Raw genomic sequence first — 12,173 nt, 5'->3', positions numbered from 1 at the left:
TTGACTTGACCCTCAACCCTACTGTACCTAATAACCTTGCTCTTATTCACATTTACTCTTAACTTTCTTCTTTCACACACTTTACCAAACTCAGTCACCAGCTTCTGCAGTTTCTCACATGAATCAGCCACCAGCGCTGTATCATCAGCGAACAACAACTGACTCACTTCCCAAGCTCTCTCATCCCCAACAGACTTCATCCTTGCCCCTCTTTCCAAAATTCTTGCATTTTTTTTTTCTTTGTCGCTGTCTCCTGCATTTGTGAGGTAGCGCAAGGAAACAGACGAAAGAAATGGTCCAACCCACCCCCATACACATATATATACATACGTCCACACACGCAAATATACATACCTACACAGCTTTCCATGGTTTACCCCAGACGCTTCACATGCCTTGATTCAATCCACTGACAGCACGTCAACCCCGGTATACCACATCGCTCCACTTCACTCTATTCCTTGCCCTCCTTTCACCCTCCTGCATGTTCAGGCCCCGATCACACAAAATCTTTTTCACTCCATCTTTCCACCTCCAATTTGGTCTCCCACTTCTCCTCATTCCTTCCACCTCTGACACATATATCCTTTTGGTCAATCTTTCCTCACTCATTCTCTCCATGTGCCCAAACCATCTCAAAACACCCTCTTTTGCTCTCTCAACCACGCTCTTTTCATTTCCATACATCTCTCTTACCCTTACGTTACTTACTCGATCTAACCACCTCACACCACACATTGTCCTCAAACATCTCATTTCCAGCACATCCATCCTCCTGCGCACAACTCTATCCATAGCCCACGCCTCGCAACCATACAACATTGTTGGAACCACTTTTCCTTCAAACATACCCATTTTTACTTTCCGAGATAATGTTCTCGACTTCCACACATTCTTCAAGGCTCCCAGGATTTTCGCCCCCTCCCCCACCCTATGATCCACTTCCGCTTCCATGGTTCCATCCACTGCCAGATCCACTCCCAGATATCTAAAACACTTTACTTCCTCCAGTTTATCTCCATTCAAACTTACCTCCCAATTAACTTGACCCTCAACCCTACTGTACCTAATTACCTTGCTCTTATTCACATTTACTCTTAACTTTCTTCTTTCACACACTTTACCAAACTCAGTCACCAGCTTCTGCAGTTTCTCACATGAATCAGCCACCAGCGCTGTATCATCAGCGAACAACAACTGACTCACTTTCCAAGCTCTCTCATCCCCAACAGACTTCATACTTGCCCCTCTTTCCAAAACTCTTGCATTTACCTCCCTAACAACCCCATCCCTAAACAAATTAAACAACCATGGAGACATCACACACCCCTGCCGCAAACCTATATTCACTGAGAACCAATCACTTTCCTCTCTTCCTACATGTACACATGCCTTACATCCTTGATATATATATATATATATATATATATATATATATATATATATATATATATATATATATATATATCAAAACCACTAACACACTCATTCAGCTGCTCCCAAAACACTTGCCTCTCATGATCTTTCTTCTCATGCCCAGGTGCATATACACCAATAATCACCCATCTCTCTCCATCAACTTTCAGTTTTACCCATATTAATCGAGAATTTACTTTCTTGCATTCTATCACATACTCCCACAACTCCTGTTTCAGGAGTACTGCTACTCCTTCCCTTGCTCTTGTCCTCTCACTAACCCCTGACTTTACTCCCAAGACATTCCCAAACCACTCTTCCCCTTTACCCTTGAGCTTCGTTTCACTCAGAGCCAAAACATCCAGGTTCCTTTCCTCAAACATACTACCTATCTCTCCTTTTTTCTTATCTTGGTTACATCCACACACATTTAGATGCCCCAGCCTGAGCCTTCGAGGAGGATGAGCACTCCCTGCGTGACTCCTTCTTCTGTTTTGCATTTTATAAAGTTGAAAATACAAGGAGGGGAGGATTTCTGGCCCCCCTCTCCCATCCCCTCTAGTCGCCTTCTATGACACGCGAGGAATGATTTGGTAAACAGAGAAGAGGTAGTAAAAGCTTTGCGGAAGATGAAAGCCGGCAAGGCAGCAGGTTTGGATGGTATTGCAGTGGAATTTATTAAAAAAGGAGGTGACTGTATTGTTGACTGGTTGGTAAGGTTATTTAATGTATGACTCATGGTGAGGTGCCTGAGGATTGGCGGAATGCGTGCATAGTGCCATTGTACAAAGGCAAAGGTGATAAGAGTGAGTGCTCAAATTACAGAGGTATAAGTTTGTTGAGTATTCCTGGTAAATTATATGGGAGGGTATTGATTGAGAGGGTGAAGGCATGTACAGAGCATCAGATTGGGGAAGAGCAGTGTGGTTTCAGAAGTGGTAGAGGATGTGCGGATCAGGTGTTTGCTTTGAAGAATGTATGTGAGAAATACTTAGAAAAGCAAATGGATTTGTATGTAGCATTTATGGATCTGGAGAAGGCATATGATAGAGTTGATAGAGATGCTGTGTTGAAGGTATTAAGAATATATGGTGTGGGAGGCAAGTTGTTAGAAGCAGTGAAAAGTTTTTATGGAGGATGTAAGGCATGTGTACGTGTAGGAAGAGAGGAAAGTGATTGGTTCTTAGTGAATGTAGGTTTGCGGCAGGGGTGTGTGATGTCTCCATGGTTGTTTAATTTGTTTAGGGATGGGGTTGTTAGGGAGGTGAATGCAAGAGTTTTGGAAAGAGGGGCAAGTATGAAGTCTGTTGGGGATGAGAGAGCTTGGGAAGTGAGTCAGTTGTTGTTCACTGATGATACAGCGCTGGTGGCTGATTCATGTGAGAAACTGCAGAAGCTGGTGACTGAGTTTGGTAAAGTGTGTGAAAGAAGAAAGTTAAGAGTAAATGTGAATAAGAGCAAGGTTATTAGGTACAGTAGGGTTGAGAGTCAAGTCAGTTGGGAGGTAAGTTTGAATGGAGAAAAACTGGAGGAAGTAAAGTGTTTTAGATATCTGGGAGTGGATCTGGCAGCGGATGGAACCATGGAAGTGGAAGTAGATCATAGGGTGGGGGAGGGGGCGAAAAACCTGGGAGCCTTGAAGAATGTGTGGAAGTCGAGAACATTATCTCGAAAAGCAAAAATGGGTATGTTTGAAGGAATAGTGGTTCCAACAATGTTGTATGGTTGCGAGGCGTGGGCTATGGATAGAGTTGTGCGCAGGAGGGTGGATGTGCTGGAAATGAGATGTTTGAGGAGAATGTGTGGTGTGAGGTGGTTTGATCGAGTAAGTAATGTAAGGATAAGAGAGATGTGTGGAAATAAAAGAGCGTGGTTGAGAGAGCAGAAGAGGGTGTTTTGAAATGGTTTGGGCACATGGAGAGAATGAGTGAGGAAAGATTGACCAAGAGGATATATGTGTCGGAGGTGGAGGGAACGAGGAGAAGTGGGAGACCAAATTGGAGGTGGAAAGATGGAGTGAAAAAGATTTTGTGTGATCGGGGCCTGAACATGCAGGAGGGTGAAAGGAGTGAATTGGATCGATGTGGTATACCGGGGTTGACGTGCTGTCAGTGGATTGAATCAGGGCATGTGAAGCGTCTGTGGTAAACCATGGAAAGTTGTGTGGGGCCTGGATGTGGAAAGGGAGCTGTGGTTTTCGGGCATTATTGCATGACAGCTAGAGACTGAGTGTGAACAAATGGGGCCTTTTTTTTCTTTTCCTAGTGATACCTCGCACACATGATGGGGGAGGGTGATGGTATTCCATGTGTGGCGAGGGTGCGATAGGAATGAATAAAGGCAGACAGTGTGATTTGTGTGCATGGGTATATATGTATGTGTCTGTGTGAGTATATATATGTGTACATTGAGATGTATAGGTATGTATATTTGCGTGTGTGGTCGTGTATGTATATACATTGTGTATGGGGGTGGGTTGGGCCATTTCTTTCGTCTGTTTCCTTGCGCTACCTCGCAAACGCGGGAGACAGCGACAAAGCAAAATAGATGAATAAATATATATATATATATATATATATATATATATATATATATATATATATATGTATATATATATATATATATATATATATATATATATATATATATATATATATATATATATATATATATATATATATATATAAAGCCAATGCATTCCTCACTATCCACTTCTCCCATGACTTTTGCATCATTTACAAACATGTTCAGGTAAGAGTCTAAACCTTCAGGCAAGTCATTTACGTAGATCAAGAAGAATAAAGGTCTCTAAACAGAACCAGTGGCACTGCTGGTGACCTCTGTCCATTTGGAGAAAGCTCCTCTGACATGTTCTTTGTACCATTCCACTGAAATAATCTGCCCTTTGAAAGAGTCTTCCCTATTCCTGCTTGGTAGTCCAGCATCTGAATCAGCCTACCATGTGGTAGTGTATCAAACACTTTTTGGCAGTCAAGGTATATGCTAATATTATACCCAGCCTTCCCTTTTGTCCATGACATAGTTCACTGTCATATAAATCTAAGAGTGTTTTCACATGTAACCTTTTTCCCTAAAACCACATTCCTTCTCAATTAGGTAAGTTTCCCTCTGCAGAAAGTCATCTGTTTGCCTTCTGATTATCTTTAACAGTACCTTAAAGACCACACTTGTCAAGCAGACTGGTTTGCAGTTCAGGACCTCTTCCTGGTCTCCATGGCACTTTGCCTTTCTCCAATAACATCTTAGATAGATTGTGAAGCAGCTTCATGGTGTATGAGATGATATATATGCGAGAAGTGTGGTAGTAAGCACAGTGTGATTTAGAGAGCAGATCAAAGTGTGCTGAAATGGCTTGGATATATGGAAAGGATGAACAAGGAAAACCTTGACTGAAAGGATCTATGCATCAGAAGTGGAGGGAGAATGGGGGAGGAAGAAACCAAGTAGAAAGCAGAAGGAGGCTGAATATTCAGGGGGGTGAAAGTTGTGCATGGGATAGATTGAACTGGATTGATATGGTTTATTCGGGTGATGTTCTGTCAGTGGGCTGAACAAGGGAATATAAAGCAATTAAGGTAAACCATGAAACAGTCTATGGGGCTTAGCTCTTGTAATTAAGCTCTGGCTTCTGTACATTATACTTGAAATCTAGAAAATAAATGGGGTAAATGAGTCTGTTTGCTTGTTTTCAAAACTACCTAGCTGATGTAGAAGTGGATTGAATGAAAAAAAATAGTTAATAACCACAATATAGACCTTCAGAGCTACTTTGTTATTATAGTCTGGACATACATTTGATGGATTGCTGAAATCTGAGATTGGCAGGTCGTGCAAATCTGTAAGTTCACTCAGCTTGTTTTTATCATTGTGCAGCAATAAGTATTTCACACATAAAACTAATTGTTTAGTATGGAGAGTTATTTGTACTGGCCACCCACATATTTCAATATGTATTTAAGGCATCAACTGAAGACTCAACTGTAGTCTTTTATATTTCAGATGAAAAATCTGTATTTTTTATTACATATAACAAAATACAACAGTTAAGTGTCCTAGGCCACTGTATTTTTCAGGGAGTAGGGGCTGTCTTTCATTACTGCTATTGTTATTGATTTATAACCTTTGGTGAAGGAGTATGGAAACTGAAAGATACTCATGCTAGTAAAAATGCTGCATTAACTTATGTCTAGTTAAATCTTTAAGAGTTAAAAAAATGCTCCATAAAAGTCTTGCACTTCATTATTTTCTGGTAATGATATGCGATTGCATATGATAGGGAGCATGCAGTATTAACATTGAAAGTGCCTTTATATTCTTGCATTTTTCCAATTAGAAAGGAGATGAATCTCTTTTTTTTATTGTAAAGGTTTTTAAATGTTTAGCCCTTGAAAACTCGTGAACTACAGTTTCAGTTTTGTTTTTCATATATCTTTGTCTGTTTGTCATACTTTCTCTTTTTCATTTTTCTTTACTCCTTTTTATAACCGCTTCCAGACTAATCATTATCACTTTTCTGTCATTTTGTTTAGTGTTTCATGATTAATGAACAAAGACTTTGTGTGTTAACTGGATGTACTGCCTGCAAATTATGCTGGTACTCCCAATTGATTCACCTCCTCTCAGTGCTTGTGTGTGTCAACTAACAAGTAACAATGTGCCATTTTCAGTTCAGGGAAAAGCAGGTCAGTCATGTAGGTTTTGTATTTATTGGATGTGCAGTCAGTTTAATTAAGTCCAATTAATATCCCACACTCCAAGTGGTTAACAACCTACCAGTAATTTTCTGATACGTGCAGAATGGGAGGAAAAAGTAATTGCAAGTTTGAGAGAATAACTGGTAGGGTAAAAGTCACCATCTGGAGAGTAATTCACCAGGCCTAGGTATATAAGAGCAACAATGCTGGATTTTCATATCATTCAGTAGATGCCTCCATTTGACCTGGACTGTTGGCAGCATGTTAACAAGTGAGCATTAGTACCTGTAAGGCGACCAAGCAACTTAACTTTTGAAGAGCGTGACCAAGCTGCTAATAATTCCAACCACATTTTCAAATTGGTCTCAACCCTGGCTGTACAATACGTATATTTTCATTTTCAAGTGGTGTTTTTGTTTTTCAATTTTCTCATAATTTTTTGTGAATCTTTTTTCCAGCCAGGTTAAGGCTCAAAGAAACAGTGAATGTGGGTGGGTATCTTACAGTTGTCACGATTGCAAGTAGTCTCATGCATTCTGTTTACAAAAAGGTCTTTTATACAGTAGTTGATACTTGAAAATACTTACCACTGGCCTCTTAGAAGGGGTTTGTTGGGTACAGTTTAAAAATCTGAAAAGAATAAGTGACTGATATATTGATTTAATGAAACTGCACCCTTTGGTAATCTCTTAACTATTCAGTAATCTCATTATGATCATGTTGTTTTTAGATATGCTGGAATTGGTTTGATTCTGATAAACGTTAACTTGGAAAATGAGAGAATAGCATTGCATTTCCATTTTTGGTGAAATCATAGTTACATTACTTGATAATTTATATGACCTGCAAAAGGAATTTTTTAAGGTAAATAAAACATGCACATATAAAACTGTTAGATTTTCTTTATCTAAAGAAGAGTATTTATGTTTACATGATTTAGATTAAACTTTCTATAGATTGTTGATTTGTGAAGAATCCATAATTTCAAATAACCCAACATGATAATCTTCAATGATTGTTTGCTTTTGTGGAATTGGTAATTTTAGCATTTTAAGAATCTAGATTGTATAAAAAGGGGAAAAAAATTTAAGATGTTGTGGCTTAGTTTTCACAAGATATATCAATTCTTTGAGATTAAGGTTTAAGTGTACCTCATAATTTTTTAGTGTTTTATGAAAAAACGCTTATTCTTTTTTCATTATTTGGTCTCATACTTCAATTGTGTAATCTTGCTTGATTATGTTCAAAATATTAAGATTTTGATTTTATGATACTAAAGCAGAAGAAAACTGGAAACATTTTTATAACGAGAATAAAGACCTTTATGTTGATAGATGCATAAGAAGTCTTGTAGAGCCTTGGTAGCTTGTCCCTTGGCTGTTGGTGCTGCCAGGCTGTTGAGCGTGCGGTGTTGCAGGTACTATTGCCCCGGCTCGTGAAGTGCCTGCCTTCGGGGCTGGAGGCCTCCCGCTCTACCTCAACCTAAACCTCATCGTTCCTGTGGTCTCAGCTGTAGTCGTCATCGTTTTGGCCATCGTTATCATCTGCTATCTGAGAGGTCGCAATGCTCCCATCAAAGGTATGCCAGGAAGTGGAGGTGCTAATTTGGTAATTCAGGATCCCTGTCCATGTCTTTATGTCTTTATGACTATTTTCATTTGTTTTACAAATGCCATTGTGATGTATGTCTTGTATATAAAGAAGTCATTGATCTAATCAGGCTCAGAAAAAGATACCTGGAATGGGATATTTCAGGAAAGACAAGGTAATATGATCCATGAATACAACCATAGCCAACCAGACTAGCACCTTCACTTGCATGTTCTGATCAGACTCTTTTTCACTCTGGCTCTTTCTCCAGCTCTCTACTTCACTGTCCTTTCACCACTCCAAACAGGTTTTCAGCACATTTACAGGTAAGACTTGTGTAGGCTCAGATTCAGCAGTGGTTATAATGGTTATTCATTGTTAGGTGTCATTTGTTTTTTCCCTTATCTCGGCATAGACATTAAGTGATGTAGATGCCAATGGATAACCCTACTGGTGAAGTTCTGGTTCTGCTCCTGCCAAGACCTCGAGTGAAATAGGGGGGCTGACAAAGCCATTATGTCATTGTGTTGTTTACAGCCACGTTGCCGCCGAGTGTTATGGACAGCCACGTAACCTGGCTTCCCGATTGGTGGCCGAAGTGGCTGGATCTCAATGTCCTGGTTCCTGTTATTGCCACCGTCGTCGTCATCATTGTGGGCATTGTTGTCATCTGTGTGGCAGTCACTCGTCGCAAGAATGGAATTGAGAACTTGAGACTGCGAGGTGAGGCTAAGGCCATCCCGCAACCTAAATCCAAGATCCTCTTCCTTTCTCTGGCATATTAATGGATTTCTTTTCACATGTTTTTTGTTGCTGATGATACAATGTGCTAAATTGTCCTCTATGTAATAATGGAATGTTTGAGGTAGAATTCCTTTTCAGTTTTTTGGTATGCTCATTATATCAGTATCACGTATTTAGAATATTCAAGCACACACACACATTGTGTAACACTCAAGTTTGAATATGCAGTAAAAGAGGACATCAAAAGGGCAGAGGTGAGAGAGAAAATAAAGTGGAGATATCATCATGGAAACCACAAAAAACTCAGTAATTTCTGTGGTAAAGTACATTGGGACATGGAATTCAGTAGCTAGGAACCAGGGCATTGTGTTGAGAGGCTCTGAAATTTACAGTGCAGGATTAGAGGCATGGGTTCCTCAAGCCTCAAATACAGAGGGAATAGTAAGAAAGAGGAAGAAATGGTTTAATAAAAGATGTCATAAAGTAAAGGAGCTTCAAGACATGCAGTGGTGGAGAAATAGACAGCAGTCTAGTCAGCAAATATTGGCAAGGTATGAGAGAGCATGTAACGAGTATAGCATGGTAAGAAAAGAGGAACAGAGAAACTAAAAAGAATATTGTAGACAAGGTAGCTGAAAATCCAGAACTATTTTGTAAATTTATCAGGAGCCAGTTGTCAGTTAAGGAGCATCTAATCAGCTAAGGGATTCAGAGGGAAATATTATAGAGGATGATGTAAAGATCAAAAGTGTTTTCAGAGTGGAAGATACTATAGCCCCAACACCAGTGAGATGGAATGGGGATGAGGTTTTGGAAACCACTGAGATATCTAGAATTGATATTAGCAATATTAAAAGGACTTGACCCATACAATGTTTATGGTCCTGATGAAATTCCATCATATGAGCTGATGAGCTGTGCAGGTGTGCTTGATAGACCACATGAATTACTGTTCATGATGTCACTAGAGAGAGGCATATTGCCAAGGGAATGGAAAAGAGCAAACCTCGTACTTTTATATGAAAAAAGAGATTGGAACAAATGCTGAACTAATGACCAGTCTCAATAATGAGTGTGTTGTGTAGGGTTCTGGTAAAGATTATTATAAAACAAGTGGATGACTTTCTAAGGAGGAGAAAGGAGGAGAAATTTCCTAAGTGAGAGACAGCATGGTTTTAGAGAATAGAGGTCATGAGTGACTAACCTCTTTTATGAGAGAGTAAGCTCAGTCACAGGTAAAAGGTAAAGCTGGTGGACTGTTTGTATCTGGACTGCCAGAAGGCATTTGTACTGTACCACATAAGAGGCTGACTATAAAGCTGAATCACCAAGCAAGAATAAGGGGGAACTTCTTTATTGGATAGAAGATTATCTCAGCAGATGGGACCAAAGGAGCCTTTTCCAGATGGGTTGAGGTGACCAGTGGAATGCCACAGGGATTTGTTATAGGAAAATTACTCTTCTTGATGCACATTCATCTATCTGTCTATCTATATCTCTGTGACATCTATTCCATCCAGAGACTCCCATCAAGGGGCTGGCCACAGGAAAATAGTAGCTACTTATCCCTATCCTTACATGCCTCCCTCGCATACACCATTCCACATATTCTTCCACCATTTCTCTCCCTCCTCTATTGTTCCACTCTGTTTCTCCATGTCACAGATGGTCTTGCTCTCACACCAACCCCTTCAATAGTACTATCATACCCTCCTCTTATAAACTCCCTGCTTTGCGTTCTTTCTACATGCCCAAGCCACCTCAAAGTATTATGTTTCACACACACTACCACTCCACAGTTCATTCCTAGTGCATTCCCTGCCATACCACATCTCTCATGCACCCCTTCATTTCTTTCTTCATTCCATCTAGTTATACCATATGCTTCTTTCAAATAGCACATTTTTAAAGCTTGGATTCTTTACCTTTGTGACTCATTCTGTGTCTATGCTTCAGCTGCATAGGTCAAGGTTGGAAGAAGTATGCTGTCCCTTAATCCTCTTTTCACTTCCTTACTTACACCTCTACCCCTCAATTCTATTAAGGGACCCAGTGACTCTGCTACCCTATACTGCTTTATCCCTTATCTCTCCTTCCATATCACCAAACTTACCCAAGACAGCTCCTGAATACTTAAATTTCTTCACCTTCTTACACTCTCCATGATAGCAGAATTGCACATCCTTCTTTCCCTCTTCCTTGACAGTTTTGATTCATTCCCATCCATGCCACTCTTCCTTCCATGCCCTCCCATAACTTACATTTATCGTTTCCATTTTCTCTCCATACACCCTGCCCAAGGATATGGGTTATCACATCCAAGCTATAACTTTTAACCTTCTCCAAAAACTCCCTCTTTTTACTCTCACCAATCATCCCATTCACATTCAGCACCATCACCCTTAATCACATGTCTCTTTTACTCCTCGATATAACTGATAAACTCTAGTGCCTCTTCTTAGCCTTTTATGCCTCACCCTTGACAGGCCACCGGCAGAAGGCAACTCCAGTTAAGTGTTTCCAGAGGCAGCAAGGCCCTGAAATTGTCTGAAAAACTAGAAATCCCACCACAACTCAAGTGTTTATTTGTATTTCAAAGGAAAACTGCCACTATCATTAATGACTTGCTCAGAGGTATAGAATCCTACCCTGAATATATTTTCAGATGATGTAAAAGTCATGAGGGAAATGAAAAGTGAAGAAGACTGCATCAGCTTATAAGGTGACCTAAATAGACTCCAGTGTTGATCTGAAATGTGATTGATGAAATTCAACACTAGCAAACGTAAAGAAGATTGTTACCTAGCTGGAAGTAAACTTCAAGATTCTGTGTGTTGTAACTTAGGCATGTTCCAAGTTTACAAAAGACACATTCTGGTCCAGCCAACGTTCTGCTTGTTTATTCTTTGCCAAATCATAGATAACACATAAGTCAACTTATAAGTACAGGAACAGTAAACAAAAGATAATCACAGTGGATTATTCAATCCTTCAACAGGGTATCATAATTATAGTATCCTGATTTTATACCAATGCACAACACTTCTCCCCTCGTACTTGTTTCTTAACTAAAAATAATAGCCATCCTTTCTGAAAAAAAAAAAGAAAGAATAATACTCTGGTAGTAGAAGAACAAAATAGTATAAAAAGGTGATAATCCATATAAACATGAATAACTAAATACATCAAATGATACTGGACACAAAAGACATTTCAGAGGTTACGTCTATCAGGGGTACTCACCACTCTTCCAGATTGTCTCACTACTGGTGCCTGAGGCAAAGATACATTTATTTGAGATTTAGGTTCATCATTGACATGCTCTGCTACATCATTACGATGGAAATTGTTCTCTCCCCTTGCTTCATGGCCTTAACTAACCTCCCTTGGAAATCCCCTAAACTTGTATCACCATCTCTTGTAGGAAAACTGCAGCTTCCATTTGGCAGACTATTGGAATACACCTCCTCAGAAGCATCTTGGCCATGAGAAACTAGAAATTTGTGTATGATTTGATCAACCTGCCTCTTCCATACCATATTTCCAGAATCTCATACACGAACCTCGTAATTCCTTGGTCCTAAACTTCAACAACTTCCCCCTTCACCAAAGATTCTCCTTTTCCATAGTTCTTCACAAATACTGTATCACCTACCTGGTAGTTTACTTTCATCACAAAAAACGTTATTACTCAACTGAGCTAATGTT

The 12,173-nt window shown here is 39.7% G+C and overlaps 1 protein-coding gene across 1 annotated transcript in view; it reads left to right on the top strand.

Moving 5' to 3' along the window:
- The window catches only part of Dscam1 (Down syndrome cell adhesion molecule 1), a 1,447,516-nt gene that overhangs the window by 1,082,142 nt on the left and 353,201 nt on the right, over window positions 1–12,173 (top strand). The window contains exons 33-34 of the mRNA XM_071666240.1: window positions 7,549–7,710; window positions 8,259–8,444. Of these exons, the coding sequence (XP_071522341.1) occupies window positions 7,549–7,710; window positions 8,259–8,444 (348 nt within the window). The remainder of the gene's footprint in view (window positions 1–7,548; window positions 7,711–8,258; window positions 8,445–12,173) is intronic.

The sequence above is a fragment of the Panulirus ornatus genome, chromosome 11, assembly GCF_036320965.1.
Source record: "Panulirus ornatus isolate Po-2019 chromosome 11, ASM3632096v1, whole genome shotgun sequence".
NCBI lineage: Eukaryota > Metazoa > Arthropoda > Malacostraca > Decapoda > Palinuridae > Panulirus > Panulirus ornatus.
Note: the sequence above shows the minus strand (reverse complement) of the source record. Positions and strands in the feature narration are given on the sequence as shown.